At 37.8% G+C, this 17463-nt stretch overlaps 1 protein-coding gene across 1 annotated transcript in view; it reads left to right on the top strand.

Annotated features, from left to right (window-relative positions):
• The window catches only part of LOC133523277 (GTP-binding protein REM 1), a 234981-nt gene extending 218352 nt beyond the window's left edge, over positions 1 to 16629 (top strand). The window contains exon 5 of the mRNA XM_061858767.1: positions 14762 to 16629. Coding sequence (XP_061714751.1) covers positions 14762 to 15039 — 278 coding nt within the window. The 3' untranslated portion in view covers positions 15040 to 16629. The remainder of the gene's footprint in view (positions 1 to 14761) is intronic.
• The last annotated feature ends 834 nt before the right edge of the window (positions 16630 to 17463 follow it).

A 17463-nucleotide genomic window follows, 5' to 3' on the forward strand; every position in this document is an offset into this window, starting at 1 on the left:
CTATGGAGCTGTGCCTCGCTTAGAACAGACTCATTTGTCACGCGATCCTTCCATGTGATGCCAAGTATGCTTCGCAGACAGCGCATATGAAAGGAGTTCAGCCGGCGTTCTTGTTTTGCGTAAGTTGTCCAGGATTCCGCTCCGTACAGAAGAGTGCTTAGGACACTTGGTAGCACTATACTTGGTAGAATTCTTGAATCTAAAATGTGTTATCGGATTATCTACAACCCATAATGTTACTACTCAAGTTCAACACACAAAATATTAGTTACACATAAAAACATTCCATTACTTGCACGTGACATACACGTAATACTTAATTACAAGCCCAAATACAAATCTAAATAATGGTTCGTGTTGGTTCTCTGTTTACAACTGCAATTATTCCATAGATTGTAATCAGGTGACAAGAAACTTTATATCTTTATTGCTTTTACGACCGAGTACACAATTAAACGTAAAAAAGTTCATTTGGATTGCAAAAATTGGAACACGGAATCCGACGTAACTTAAAATATAAGCACTTTTAAAACTTTAAAGCTCCATAAAACTTAAAAACTAATTTTAATGAACGCTGATATTAAATAACTAGGTTATGATGTATCCTCCCTCGATATGGCACCGTAGGTACCTACCTAAGGCCTCAATAATAATTTTGTTTAGCATTAATGTGAGGTAGATTATTATTGTTTTAAACCAGGCAATGTTTGTCATAGTAGGCAATATACACAGTAAGTTACGGTACGTATCTTGTAAAATTACTCACAAATAGCCTCAGTAGAGAGAACCATTTTGTATCATTTGGCGTTGAGTCCATGGGGTCCCAGCGCACACAAGTTTTTTGCAGAAATCGCGAAGCGCCTGGTTGACGTAACTGGTGTCCGAAGAGCTGGCGGCTTCCTCGCACAACCATCCTTGGTACAATGCCTCAAAGGCCTATTTTAGATTAAAGCTAGTTATAGTAACACTACTGTATATCCAACTCTCAAATAGCATTCAATTTCCTAAAAGTCTATTACGCTGTCACGTGTCAAGTTCAATAGTTAAATTTCACTTTTCTTAACTGTCGCCTGCGGTATTTCTGGACCGATACAACCTTCAAGAAAAGAGCGTGATCCCATCTTAAATCCGGCAACGCACTTACAACCCCTCTGGTGTTGCAGGTGTCTATGGGCGGCGGTAATCGCTTACCATCAGGTGATCCGTCTGATCGTTTGCCTCCTGTACCAAAAAAAAAATGGTGTCAGTAAAGCATGAACCATTTAATAATAGAAAGGTCGAATTCACCATTCAGGTGTGCGGATAGGAAGCGAAGTCAAACAGGCCAATTCAAACGTGAACCTAACCTCAAAGAGAGATTGTATAATATTGGAATCATCAGATAGCTGTCTTTCGTGCGGGCGTCTCGCTCGCTCGAATACAAGTTAGAGCGAAGAATTTAACGAGAATTGGTCTAGAAATGCGACTTGCAGAGAAGAAAAACCAGGCAGCCGGACAGACATACGAATCAGGCATTTTTGTCTGCACAGAAACAGAAATATTTGGGTCGAAATTATTTTCGTTGTTTTGTTTTGGACCACTCGGTCACGCTTTTATTTCTATATTTAATCAAATAAATAAAAAAAGACGAGTGCTATTGCATGTCATTTTAGCTGTAGATTACATTTACCATGAGAAAAATTTTAAACTAAATTTCACTCCGTCACATTTTTTGGGCAAAATAAAGAAAAGAATTTTGACCCCGCCAACACTAAAATTTTCATCGTGAATAAAAGGAACAGGAAGCAGGGATCGGAACCGGTTTTTTGCAAAAACATCTCTTCTTTGTCCAGCCCATTTCCCAGTTCAGCTGGGGTCGGGCCTCCTCGTACGTCGGCGCCAGGACAGTCTATCCTGGGTTGTCCGCGTGGTCAAGTTTTGTGTCCTCATCTCTCTTTCGACATAGGACCACCAGGTTGCTGGTCTTCTGCCTCTCCCTTTGGGGTTGCTTGGGATGTTCATAGCCTTCCTCACTGTGTAGTTTTCGTCCCTTCGCAAAACGTGACCATACCACCTCATTCTACTCTCTTTGAGTTTTTCGGTAATAGGCGCTACCTTGAACGAGCCGCGTACATATTCATTGCGAACCTTATCGAGTCGCGTGACTCCGCCAGCCCACCTAAGCATTTTCATTTCCGCCACGTGGAGTTTTTGTTCATGCACTTTCTTAGCGGTCCAGCATTCTGCTCCATACATCATTGCAGGTCTAACGGCGGTCTTATATATTTTTCCTTTTGTCTTTATTGGCATTTTGGGGTCGCACAGAATGCCGGACAAAGATCTCCACTTTAGCCATGCTGAATTCACTCGATGGGTGACATCATTGTCTACGTTTGCGTTTGCCGTCACAACTGAGCCGAGGTATTTGAAGTGCGATGCTTTCGGCAATACCTTATCTTCTATGAGTATGTCACAGTTGGTATCTTCCGTTCCTTTATAGTCACACTCCATATACTCAGTCTTCGTTCTACTGATGCGCAAACCGTGACGCTCGATCTCTTTAAGCCACTTGTTTAGAGATTCCTGCAGTTCAGAGGCGCGTTTGGTGATCAGCACAATATCATCTGCATATAGTATGCACCACGGAGTTGGCGCCTGGATACTGCGTGTTATGTAGTCCATTGACAGATTGAAGAGCAGCGGGCTAAGTGCTGACCCTTGATGTACGCCTACTCCAACCTGAAATGGGCCACTCAATCCAGCTGGGCTTTTGATTTGTGTGAAGATCCTATTATACATATCCTGAACTAAAGTGATATACGCTTCAGGGGTACCTTGAGCGCGTAGGGACTGCCAGACCAACTTTCTGGGAACTCGGTCAAACGCTTTCTCGAGATCGATAAAAAGGAGGTACAAGTTTTCTTGATTACAGCGATGTTTCTCCATAAGTATCCGAATAGTTTGGATGGCTTCTGTAGTAGACTTTCCCGCTGTAAATCCTAACTGGTTTTCGGTTATCTTGGACATCGCCGCAATACGTGAACCTATTATCCGCTCCCACATTTTGAGCGTATGTGATGTGAGTTTTATCGCTCTGTAGTTGTTACACTGTGAGACGTCCCCTTTGTTCTTGTAGATTGGGGAAAGAAAGCTAGAGCGCCAGGAGTCGGGGATTGTGCCTTCCATACATATTTTATTGAAAAGTTCCATAAGCCATGGAATGGCAGTGGTGCCAAGCTTTTTCCATAGGTCAGCCGGGATATTGTCAGGTCCCATGGCTTTATGGCATTTCATATTACTGATGGCCTTTTTGATTTCATCGGGCTGTATATAATTGATTGGCCCATATACCGGTGGCAAGTGTGGCAGGCTCTCACTCGGGAACTCCTCATTAAGCAATTCTTCAAAGTACTCCTTCCATCGGTTATTTATAGCATCATTGGATGTCAGTAGATGTCCTAGCTTGTTCTTTATGTATTTGTTACGTTGGATATCTAAGGTTGATCTATGCCTCTGTCTAGCTATCTTGTAGATGTCGTTCTCGTTTTCTGCGTTCTCGAGTCTGTCATAGAAACTTTGTCTGGAGGCGGCTCTAGACTGGCCGGCAGCGGCTTTAGCTATTGATTTAATTTTCCTATATTCCATGTGATCTTCTTCGAGTCCGTACTTTTGCCAAACTTTAAAGGCGTCTCTTTTAGCTTTTATAATATCCTTAACACCGTTGTTCCACCAAGTTGTATCTTTGTTCGTGGCTATTCCCCCTTTTGATACTCCAAAGGTTTGTTGTGCTTTCATTTGGCAAAAGTTTTCGAAGTTATTCCACATAGTATTGACATTTTTATTTTTACAAAGGTCGCTTTTAAGATAATCCTCTATTGCTTCAATAAGAATTGTACCTTTAGGACTATGTATTTCTTTCCATTTGATTCTTTTAGTTTTGTCTGGATGGGTTTTAATGGGATGAGGCAAATTTAGCACAGCTACTAAAAGCCTATGTTGAGCTGTGATGGCTTCTCCGGGAATTACTTTACAGTCATTGTAACGTTTAGACATGTCTCTTGTAGATAGTACATAATCGATTTGTGTGGCATGATTTGCGCATTTGTATGTAATCAAATGTTCGGGTTTCTTTTGAAATTGTGTATTAATAATTTTCAGGTTATGTTTCGAAGCAAAGTTAAGTATTTCAGTACCCTGCTGATTTACAGTGCCGTAACCGTATCCGCCGTGCACGCCCCTGAAAATGTCGCTTTTCGCTCCCACGTGCCCGTTTAGGTCTCCTCCTATGTGTATTTTCTCTCCTTGTGGGATGTTCTGCATTAGTTCGTCAAAGTCTTCCCAGAATGCCTGCTTCTCTGGCGCAGGGCAGCCTGTTTGCGGGGCATAGGCTGTTATGACATTTAATACAGGCTGGCTGTCCAATGCAAGTTTGATAGCGATGAGACGATCACTTTTTCTTTCGATGTTGATTATTCTCTGTTTAAGATCCTGATCCAGGGCTACAGCTACCCCATTTCTTTTCGTTTCTGTGCCGTGGTAAACTAGTTGGTATCCGTGTCCTATGTCGCGAGATTTGGAACCCTTCCACTTTGTTTCTTGTATACAACATATGTTAATTTCTCTTTTCTTCAGTGTTTCACTGAGCTCGAGGCTTCGTCCCGTCATGGAACCAAGGTTCCAAGTGCCTAGCCTTAATCTATTAGTAGGTAACTTCGAACACGAGTTTTTGTCTAGTCCGTCGCTTTGGGGGGACGCCCTAGTATGATTTCCTTTGAGGTTCACATTTGTTGCATCCAACCTTGGTTCGTCGCTTGAGGGGGACGCCCTAGCATTTAACGTTTTTCCTTTATTCAACTTTGCCATATTTTGTACGAGGAGAGGTGAATTTTTGGCTATAGTTTTACGGCCGGTTGCCACCTGACGCCAAGGTTTTATCTTCTTCGAAGATGTAAGCGCCACCGTTGGCCCATTAAGGGCTCATCCGCTGCCATCTCTTCTGTGCATCCAAACCTAGATGCCCAGCACTGCTACGGCCTCGGCTCCGAATAAGTCAGAGAAGCCCGGGGCAGGGGTTTGTTGACGGAGTGTCCATCTCCGGCCTGTTGGTCCGCGGAAGCTATTTTATTTCACTCCTTCCCTCCAGGTATTTCTTGCGAGGTACCTGGCGAGATTTCCTCTATCCGCCACCTGAGGACGCGTTCTCTAGGGGTGAGGCTCCCCCGAGAAAATTTGCAAAAACATCGAAATAATCATATATTTCGGTTTATTTTATACTCTAAATGTAGGACTCAGTTGTGTTTTCAGATAACGACTTCGTATTATTAGATAGCCTAATTAGAAATGAAGTAATTAACAAAGAACGAAAAAATACCGTTTTCGTTCCCATACAAAAAATACCGGTTTCCGATCCCTGACAGGAAGAAAGCAATAAAATTGTTACCCGACCTTACCTCGAAATGACTTTTTTTGGTAAAATAGTAATCTTCCCTGTAATTTACTCATTAAGAATAATTACGGGAAGGGCAAACAATTTACATAACTGATAACTATGAATATGTCTATAGGCATACCTATGTAGGCTGATGCTTGTCAGTTCACTGGGTCGCACCGCAATTTCCATATCCTGCCCGGAGGCCATTCAAACTTGATATGTAAATTATCTATATTCAAAATGATATCTAAATGATAGCAGTCACATGTCCGTCTCGCTCTCGCCAATACATGTACGTACTCGTCTATGTTACTTTTCTAAAATTCGTTTTTTTGGTAAAAACCTGTGGTAAAAACTAGCCAAGTCAAATCCTTTATAATTTCAGGACTTTCTTACTCAATTATTTTGTCGGCGAGTCAACAACGACACATGCTTAACAATGAACATTTCACATTTATGTTTTTGTTGGGTACATAGGTTACTAAATAGATAAGATTTGCAATAGACAAATCTGAAACTAAGAGTTGGCCTATTACATATACTTTTTAAAACAATATTTCCATAGGCAATGTTTGGCGGGAAATCAATTTTTTTTAATACCACGACGGTGGCAAGCATGCATACGGCCCGCCTGATGGTAAGCAGTCACCGTAGCCTATGGACGCCTGCAACTCCAGAGGTGTTACATGCGCGTTGCCGACCCTTTAAAAATCTGTACACTCCTTTTTTGAAGAACCTCATACTGTAGACCCTCGGGAAAACCTCGGCAGGTAGCTCATTCCACAACCGGAGCGTGCGCGGGAGGAAGTTCCTCTTAAACCGCACAGTGCGTGACCATTTTGGTTCTAGGGTGTGAGGATGAACACCCTGCCAACGGCGGGCGGTGCGGTGATAGAAAGTAGCCGTGGGCATCATGTCAAACAATTCTTCAGAGCACAGCCCATTGTACAAGCGGTAGAACACACATAAGGAGGCAAAGTCTCTCCTTAGACTTAAAGGTTCAATACCGCTTGTGAGTTTGAATCAATTACTATCTTTTTAAATTTACTTATCAATGAAAATAGTTATAAACTTTGAAAATGTCGGCGTGGGCTACGGACTACTTATTAATATTTTATACAATACATATTTACATTTTCAAAGTTAAAATAACTTAATTTTAAAATAAAGTAAATGTTATTCCGCCAAACATTTTCGATGGAAATATAGCTTTCAAATATGGAGTATGTAATTAAAATGAGTGAAATCTCTTATGGTAGAACTGTTGCAAAAGTGTCCGGCTGTCAGCTATAAATAATACGAGTAGTTCCAAATCTCTCCAGAGTAGCGCTAGAGTAGCTAAGAACCTAGGCGTTATTGACGGAGTGAAGTGCGCTGTCTATGATTTTTTTTATGACTCTGATGCCAAACTCACGGAGTCCTACCTCCACTCTATCCGTCCACCGATACCACAGAATAAATAATAGTACTACCCTACAGAAAGGAAACTTCCTAAAAAACCGTAGTTTGACAGCAATTCAGGGACCAATTACGTTGTCCTTTTTTAATGTATGGCACTATCCTTTTCAGCTATTTAGGGTTGTTAAAATTCAAGGAAGCTTATCGGTCTATTTACTGCTGCTTAATCTACTGATTGATGTTAAGGAATGACTGTTTGTTTCTCAATAATAAAAAAATCTGCCAACCCTAATAATTGCTCGTAGAAATGCAGAGCCGAATGGAGCCGTGAACACCCGGGCGCGCCCGAACGCTGCAGTTTCCCCCCAATGCCGATACTTAGGATGACCTACCTACTGGCGTAAAGTGCTGCATATTACATATTACACTATACATCGTTTTTTTTTATTACCGTTAATTTCAAGGATGCATCCCTGAGCTTAAATGAAGTATTTTTTTTTCAAAGACACTGATATTCTAATTAACTCCATTTCGGAGATAATCAATATTTAATTTTTATCTTATAAGGCCTTTACGAGCGTCTACACTTGCCTTAGGGCCTGTTTACATATTGATTAGTGTTTAGTATGAGATAATACATTTGCTACTAAACGTAAATACTATCTCGGACGATTGATAATCAAAATGACATTGATATGTCATAGTTTTCAATTGTTTGGTTGAGTTAAATGTAATGCCCGTGTTACAACAACGCTATATGCAACATTTAATTATTTTTTATTAATTTACACATAAATAAAAAAAAATTAAATTAACTATGCCATTTAGTTTCTCTTAACGTACGTATCGATACCACAAAATTAACGGAATTCAATAAAAACACAGTGTATAGAAATATCAAACTGGATCCCCCTCCCCTCGCTCACTATACCTACTCGAGAACGATGTTAATGATACGCGTCAGTCCGAGTGATCGACGGTTATAACGCCAAGATGGCTGCCTCGGACGACTAGAGACTAGTAAACATTGAAGACGATCCACTTCCATACTTATATACAACTTTACTATTTTTACAAGCTTTTATTTAAAGCCCTGTTAGTGTGTCTGTTATTTTATTAGTGTGGGTCAAATCTTGGAAGATAAATTTGACCCAGTTCCTGATTTCCGATTCAGTTGAAAATTTGCATACATATGTAAGTCGGGCTCAATGCAATATTATGGTACTGTCGAGCTGATCTGAGCATGAAGACAGACCATAGGAACTCTGTGATGAAACAACGCAAGTCGCAACCTTTGGGGCTTTTCAAACTGTCCCGATGAGTAAGAAGAATGGTAAGAAAAGTACAGTTAGCGATAGAAGCTCGCACAAAATCTGAAATGTTTGCCAAAAACTTTTCCACTTAAGTTTTATATTTATAAAATCAATCACCTATTAATTTTGTGACTTCTAAACGCAAAATCTCAATTTCACAGTCATATTCACAAAACTACGAGCATAATAGTATATTTCAATGCAAGTGTGCAAAGTGTATCATTATTTACGAGTCCCGAGATGTCTTTCATGAGCCGTAGGTGAATGTATTTTGGGTTCGGAAAGTTAGGGCTTGTAGAGCTAGAAGCTTGGCTCTACAAGAGATCTGACAACTTTTTGACAGTTCAATCCTTATGGTTTCGTCTTGGCAATATTTTACATGATAATGTTTTTGGTGGTGGATCAATATAGTACATGGATTTAAACAACAACTTTGCCCACTTGTAAAACAAATAACTATTTAACTTTCAGAATTATCTGGTAATCATCAAAAATGATAAAACCTCAATTTTTAGGGTTCCGTAGCCAAATGGCAAAAAACGGAACCCTTATAGATTCGTCATGTCCGTCTGTCTGTCCGATTCTGTCACAGCCACTTTTTTCCGAAACTATAAGAGCTGTACTGTTCAAACTTGGTAAGTAGATGTATTCTATGAACCGCATTAGGATGTTTACACAAAAATAGAAAAAAAACAATAAATTTTGGGGGTTCCCCATACTTAGAACTGAAACTCAAAAAATCTTTTTTCATCAAACCCATACGTGTGGGGTATCTATGGATAGGTCTTCAAAAATGATATTGAGGTTTCTAATATCATTTTTTTCTAAAATGAATAGTTTGCGCGAGAGACACTTCCAAAGTGGTAAAATGTGTGTCCCCCCCCCCCCGTAACTTCTAAAATAACAGAATGAAAAATCTAAAAAAAATATATGATATACATTGCCATGTAAACTTCCACCGAAAATTGGTTTGAACGAGATCTAGTAAGTAGTTTTTTTTTAATACGTCATGAAATTAAAAAAAAAAAAATTTTCATCATACCCATACGTGTGGGGTATCTATGGATAGGTCTTCAAAAATGATATTAATGTTTCTAATATCATTTTTTTCTAAACTGAATAGTTTGCGCGAGAGAACCTTCCAAAGTGAAAAAAAGTGTGTCCCCCCCCCCGTAACTTCTAAACTAACAGAATGAAAAATCTAAAAAAAATATATGATATACATTGCCATGTAAACTTCCACCGAAAATTGGTTTGAACGAGATCTAGTAAGTAGTTTTTTTTTTAATACGTCATGAAATTAAAAAAAAAAATTTTTTTTCATCATACCCATACGTGTGGGGTATCTATGGATAGGTCTTCAAAAATGATATTAATGTTTCTAATATCATTTTTTTCTAAACTGAATAGTTTGCGCGAGAGAACCTTCCAAAGTGAAAAAAAGTGTCCCCCCCCCCCCCCCCCTGTAACTTCTAAAATAACAGAATGAAAAATCTAAAAAAAATATATGATATACATTACCATGCAAACTTTTACCGAAAATTGTTTTGAACGAGATCTAGTGAGTAGTTTTTTTTTAATAAGTCATAAAATTAAAAAAAATTTTTTTTCATCAAACATATATGTGTAAGGTATGTATGGATAGGTCTTCAAAAATGATAGTTAGGTTCCTAATATCATTTTTTTCTAAACTGAATAGTTTGCGCGAGAGACACTTCCAAAGTGGTAAAATGTGTGTCCAAAGTGGTAAAATGTTGAACAAGATCTAGTAAGAAGATTTTTTTTTAATACGTCTTAAATTGTACGGAACCCTTCATGCGCGAGTCCGACTCGCACTTGGCCGCTTTTTTTCTTCTCTCTTTCTCAATTTAAAGTGGTAGGTTTTTACAAAAAAAATACAAATACTTAAACTTGGCAGCTTATTTTTAGGTTTATCTTTTGATGGTATTTTTTAGGGTTCCGTAGCCAAATGGCAAAAAACGGAACCCTTATAGATTCGTCATGTCCGTCTGTCTGTCCGATTCTGTCACAGCCACTTTTTTCCGAAACTATAAGAGCTGTACTGTTCAAACTTGGTAAGTAGATGTATTCTATGAACCGCATTAGGATGTTTACACAAAAATAGAAAAAAAACAATAAATTTTGGGGGTTCCCCATACTTAGAACTGAAACTCAAAAAATCTTTTTTCATCAAACCCATACGTGTGGGGTATCTATGGATAGGTCTTCAAAAATGATATTGAGGTTTCTAATATCATTTTTTTCTAAAATGAATAGTTTGCGCGAGAGACACTTCCAAAGTGGTAAAATGTGTGTCCCCCCCCCCCCCCCGTAACTTCTAAAATAACAGAATGAAAAATCTAAAAAAAATATATGATATATATTGCCATGTAAACTTCCACCGAAAATTGGTTTGAACGAGATCTAGTAAGTAGTTTTTTTTTAATACGTCATGAAATTAAAAACAAAAATTTTTTTTCATCATACCCATACGTGTGGGGTATCTATGGATAGGTCTTCAAAAATGATATTAATGTTTCTAATATCATTTTTTTCTAAACTGAATAGTTTGCGCGAGAGAACCTTCCAAAGTGAAAAAAAGTGTGTCCCCCCCCCTGTAACTTCTAAAATAACAGAATGAAAAATCTAAAAAAAATATATGATATACATTACCATGCAAACTTCCACCGAAAATTGTTTTGAACGAGATCTAGTGAGTAGTTTTTTTTTTAATACGTCATAAAATTTAAAAAAAAATTTTTTCATCATACATATACGTGTAAGGTATCTATGGATAGGTCTTCAAAAATGATAGTTAGGTTCCTAATATCATTTTTTTCTAAACTGAATAGTTTGCGCGAGAGACACTTCCAAAGTGGTAAAATGTGTGTCCAAAGTGGTAAAATGTTGAACAAGATCTAGTAAGAAGATTTTTTTTAATACGTCTTAAATTGTACGGAACCCTTCATGCGCGAGTCCGACTCGCACTTGGCCGCTTTTATTGTTTTGTAACAGTACATATTATAGAAATAGAAACAGAAGAGATTTTGATGATTAAAAGTACTCTTATAATTTAAAAGTTAAGTACAGTCGAGGAAATTGATTCTTTAGCAGTTAACATGTCACGTTACAATGGACAGCTCTTACCATATGTATGTACCGCCAAATTTACTTGAACCGCAAGTTGCTAAAGAATCAATTTCCGCGACCGTACCTTTGTATATCGCACATTTATAAGCAATTTATTTCAACGCCCTCGAGTCAAATTGCAGGAGACTAGACAAAATTAACGAAAACGACAAAAACAACATCCAATCAGACTTCCAACCAGCGATGCCGATCGAAACGAAACCTCATAACGTTATGATTTTAATTTGCCGGATTGGCAACATTTGCGTAGACGTTCCTTCAATTCGTCTGGGAAATCAATTTCGCTCCATAATAGAGGATAATGAGTGGGCAGATTGGTTCTTGGCTGCGCTATTTTTGCGCTCGGTTGGGGAAGGAGTCTCAATTACGTGGTTAGTTTGTGGGTTTTTTCATTGCTTAAGCAGGAAGAGAATTCGTATAATTTAAGTACTCATATTAAATATGAAGTTAGCGAACTTTTTTTCCGAGAGAGAGAGTTTGTTTTTCAACTAGGGAGCACAATATTTATTTATTAAAGATTGTATTGTACCAAGAAATTGGATAGGTGTACAGCCGTGATCGGGTCCCGGCTTCCTAGAGGTTAAAAACAAAAGCTCAAGACACCCGAACATAGAAACCGGCGAAACCGACTTCATGGAAGACTTGGCCACTTTTTCTTAAATATTATTACACATATTTCAGTTTATCATAAGTCATAAGTACTTTGGATTTTGTATTTCACGAGACTACACATATACGTTAACTTGTGAAGTTAACAATGCCATCTATCTAACCCTTTATATACTTATTGAACCCAAGATGGCTTATCGATAATCGATACGCATCCAATAAGGGTACATAGTTCCGTATACAGTCCTAAATAAGTAGTTGATTTAGGCTAGTGAATCTAAATTCATCAAGTACATCTAAATGTTATTGTACTTTCCAAATAAACTCGATACGAAGCACACGGTGTTTGTCTTCGACTCTCTGAAGATCCTCCGTCATCTATCCACTTTCCAACAACCGGTTTTTCTTTATCTATCTAGGTGTCACTGCTGGAAAGAAATTGACATTGAAAGAGACTTGGTTTTCTTTTAAACTCGTACGTTGCTGTTAAGAGTGCAGAACACCGCGTCATCTTCTATACAAAAAGAGAAAACGTTTTTTCAATTCTAAATATTTTCCATTTTCCATGACTTTTTAGTATGTTAATGACACAACGAAAACCTAGATTTATAGGTATTAATTTTTTCAAAATTTTCAAAACTTTTGTTTTAAGCGAAACCTACTAACCTAGGATATGTATTATGCTGAAGCGATCGACATTAAAATCAAAGTGATTTGTTGAGATTTAGTTAGTGGAAAACGTTTTCTTCCGATATGGAATTTGACAGAAGCTCAGAAGTCCAAACTCGGGGTTTGCCAGACAGCTATAAAGCGCAGCATATTAGGTGTTAAACTAAGGGATCGCATCCGGAACACCACGCTGCGCTCTAAAACTCAGATTATAGATGTAGCTCGAAAAGCGGCCAAGTTAAAGTGGGAATGGGCTGGGCATGTCTGCCGCATGCCGAATGACTTGTGGGCCAAGATAACCACGGATTGGGTGTCCCACGAGTCAAACCGGGGATCTGGCAGACCTCGTCGGCGATGGCGGGATAACTTAGACTCCTTTTTGAGGGACTGGCCCGTCGTAGCTCAAAACCGGGATGAGTGGAAGAAGAAGGGGGAGGCCTTTGCCCAGCAGTGGGACACAATAGGCTCGTTATAATAATTATGAAATAATAATGGAATTTCATAGAAAAAGTACCGTTAATTCGCTAGGATCGCGAAGCTATTCTTCCCACTTATTATTTTATATTTTTAAAATAACCACCAAATACCACCACCAAATAAGGTTTTATTGAAGAATACTTTCTCTAGGAAATAAAATAACATAATTATTCAGTTAAAAATAAAACTTTACCTACAGAATCGTGAAGCTTAACTTTAAAAGTAGGGACTCCCGGAGTTTTATGCTTTCAAAGAAGTCACGTACGATCGAGAGAGCTGTTAAAAAGTCTTCGGGGCTTTAGAAAGACGTCAAGCGACACGTGTTATCTATAAATAATCGAAAAAAATATTCACGAATTTGGTTAAATTTATAACATTTAAATTTTGAAAGTTTAAAGTGATTATGGGCGATCATAGCTAGCTCTCAAAAAATAAAAATTATACTTATAAGAGTATTTTTGTTTCGTCAATAAAACATACTTTAGAGATTTTTTTTTTTCATGTTTTCGTAAATTTACGGAAACAAAAGATACAAGATAAATAAGTACAAACTTGTATAACTTTAGAATATAAGGCATAGTAAATTATCCAGGGACCATTTTATATCCGCAACGCAGGCTTCGTCAGGTGAACAAAAACTCATAATCAGCTACAGGCTTCGTCTACAATACAACGGTAAAATCTGCAACAAGCTTCGTCAACTTACTCTAAAAATATACACTAAAAAAAACCCTACGAGTACAAATAAAAAACATCCTCTAATCTCGAATATAAGGTCATTTGTACTTTTCACCGCCTATTGCAAAAAGAACAATTCATGCATGGTACTTGCAGCAAAGAACCCGCGTGTCATCGGTCCGACTTATTACGAGCGATTACCTGCAGAAATAAGGACGGAATCATCCGATACAACATTCAAGCGTCTATTGAGAAACTTTTTACTGGACAACCCATTATATTCAATAAGTGAATTTTTTGACATAACTGTATAAGTTACCCCGTTGGACCCGGGTATGTCCTTAAACTACGTCCAAAAGAGAGGTATGGGCATTGTGAATGTCATCTCGCCTTGTGTGGTAGGGCACAGCACAGCAGATGTCATTCCAGATCTAGAGCAGAGCCCAACTGGGGAAGTACCTCCACCTTACAGAAAACCGCAGCCAAATAACACTTGACCCTACTCATAGTGTTGTGTTCCTGCCGGTGAGTAAGGTTGCCAGAGCTCAACGAGGGGGGTGGGGTTAGGGTCGGCAACGCGCATGTAACTCCTCTGGAGTTGCAGGTGTACATAGGCTACGGAGACTGCTTACCATCAGGCAGGCCGTATGCTTGTTTGCCACCGACGTAGTATTAAAAAAAAAAAAAGTTATAATTGCATAATGATTTGACATTGTGTTTGCTTATTCTTGATATTATTTGACGATCCTTTTCAGGTGAAACTTTCATATATTATTGAAATTAATTAATTTGGATTATCTTGCTATTATTTAAGTTTATTTCTGACGATCACAATATAGATTCTTATAAATTGACATTGATGTAATTTGTACTGTAAATTTGTAATGTTGTGAAATAAATAAATCTAAATCTAAATCATACAAATTGAATACCAAAGACAAACTTACATAATCCGTTTTTCCTAAACACACTCATAAAAAATCTATAAGTCAAGTTGACTTATTTATCATAAATTATAAACCAGATCTTTAATCACTTATTAAATCCTTCTTTTCAGATGGCAAATGCCTAGCGTGCACATATAAAGCGAAGTTCGTCGAAGTCTCCGTCGGAATCAATCACAACGTGGACGAACTTCTCGTCGGTATCCTCAACCAGATCCGATTAAAGAAACAACAGTATTCAGCAGAAGGTGGAAGGGAGTCATCCCCAGCACATTGGTACAAGTCCAGAGGCGTAGTACGAGCGAGCATGAAGGCGCGACAAATGCTCACCTGGATATTCGGTAAAGAAGATTCCAAATTCAAAAACTGTGAGAACCTAAACGTCCTGTGAGTAGAAAACGACGGACCTGTGTTCGTCTAATGGAATATGGACTTTATAACAAGTGTGATTAAGTGTAAATTTGCATTGTGTTCGTTTTAAGTGTTATATTCGAGTTTACTTTTTAATTTTATTTAGGCCGCGGACACGTTTCAGCCAGTTAGTGATTAAAGTGGGTGATAAACGAGTGAAAGTTTAACCAGACATTAAAGTAGTCTTTTAAATTCCACGTCGGGAGAAAAAAGCACAATATCGGTAACAGTACTTGAAACACGAGGCATTTTTGAGCCTGTTATGTTATTTTAATGCTGGAACGATCAGACACTGAGTTGAAAAAACTCTATGTAACTTATTAGCTCGGTTATTACTTACGTTTGAGCAGTTGATTGCCTTTGGGATCTTAGGCCGAAAAAGTACCATTAAGTATAAAGACCAATAAGCATAGTCTTTTCACCTAGAGGTCTATTGTCGCCTAACCAAAAGGTGTAAACGAATAAAAGGGCTATTCAGCCTCTCATTTTCACAAATAGCTGCATCTCTATCGATTAGCCAACCCTGAAAACAATCAACTCGCACGCTCGCAAAATGGCTACAATATGTCATCATGTTTTATTCCTCTCTAACGCGTAAGAGAGAGGAATAAAGCGAATACGTTTCCAAAATGGAGTAGTAACGCCAAATAGCGAAATTGGTAGATTTAAATTGTTATTGTGCCAAATTTTCGAGAGAATTTAATCTATAATCGTTAAGTGTGTTAAGCTAGGTAAAGGAAAATTAAGTGAGAAAAACAGTATTTTCCCCGTGTTTATCTTAAAATGACGTATCAGCAATATTTTACTCGTAAGTGACACAATTTATCATGTAGTTTAATATATATCGATTATTGGACCATGCTGTGTATTGTAAAATATATAACTTGTATCTATGTATATACATCCTGCAACAATAGATTATTATTAGTAAAACAAATCTTTGAAAGACCAAATTTAACTTGGAAACATAAATATTAATACGTAATAATATATAACTATATCCTCCTTCCATATACAGAAAAGTTAGTCCAAAAGGCATTCTTTTAAACTCATACGACCCAATCTGTATTATAAATGCAGTTTATCTAATTTTTCAGTTATAATATTAGAATAAAATATAATTATATAACCAAAATCCTAAGGGTGTCCGCTAGCTGGCGCGGGTGCACGAAGCGAGCGCACGCACGCGGGTGACATTGCTTAATGGGATATGCAAAATCTGTTGCACCGGTTGCACGCGTCCGCGCCAATCAGCGTCGCTCATACGATTTTTCGTTAACCCGCTCACCCACTCTGTGCAACCGCGCCAGCTAGCGAACGCCCTATGAAGTAGAACCTCTAAATTGCATATTCAGTATATTATAAGTAATATACGACCTTTCTATGAATACGTAAATTAATCTTCTAATATTAATCAGGGTCCACTTATTCCTTCCATCCACGCCAAACCTTAATCTACAAATTAAAACTAAATTAATTAACATTAAAGAAAAATGTACAACAATTTTGATAAAAAGCACTTAGAAAGAAAGGGTCAGCTGAGCTCTCCCTAACCATATTTTAATTTAGGACTTTCATATATCATATTTAGATGCACCAAATTAATAAGCCATTTAAATATAAACCGTATTACTTCTCATGTTAAGTTTAAAATCAAATTGTTCCTGTAGCTTTACGCTGTTTTGTATTAAAATTATCTGTATCGGATCTGCCAGTGGAAAAAGTGAAGTTTCAAACAAAAACTTTACTTTTGACACTGATCAGATCAAATTTTTGACGTATATTACCAACGATAAAATTAAATGTGGCTAGAAATTTCTGTAAAATATTGTTACCGAGCACGCTGAGATGCCTTTTTAGATATTGCATTTAAATTTTAACATATCTGCTCTTTGAAGAATTTCATTTTGAATTGCAGGAGAAATAACTGAGGAACTGGGGAAATGAAATATCTCGGCATTGTAATAAATGCATTTAATTTGTTATTATATTGCGTATGTCAGTTTTACATTGTTTGGTGTTTTTATCAAGTTTTTTTTTTTATTTTTCTGTTCCGTTATGGAGTTAGGTAAAATAAACTAGAGAAAATATTTTTACAACTCTTTCACTTAACCCAGACGGTTTTTGTATGGGTAAGCTCAACGCTTTCCATACAGAAAGCAGTACAATCAGTTCTCTTATATAAGTATCTTCTTTTCTATGCAATATATACTTGCCGCAAAATTACGTGGCAAGTCAGGCCGTAAATCATTGAAATCATGCTATCTCTTTTGCACTTGCACGGCCTTATGAAGCGGGACTCTCGCACGCTCTTACCGCTAGGCCACCAGCGCTCTCGTGTATGACTGTATGTACATGTACATGTATATTATTTTAAGGTCCATAAAAAAAATTCTACAGTTTA

This window comes from Cydia pomonella, chromosome 12, assembly GCF_033807575.1.
Source record: "Cydia pomonella isolate Wapato2018A chromosome 12, ilCydPomo1, whole genome shotgun sequence".
NCBI classification, from domain to species: Eukaryota; Metazoa; Arthropoda; class Insecta; order Lepidoptera; family Tortricidae; genus Cydia; species Cydia pomonella.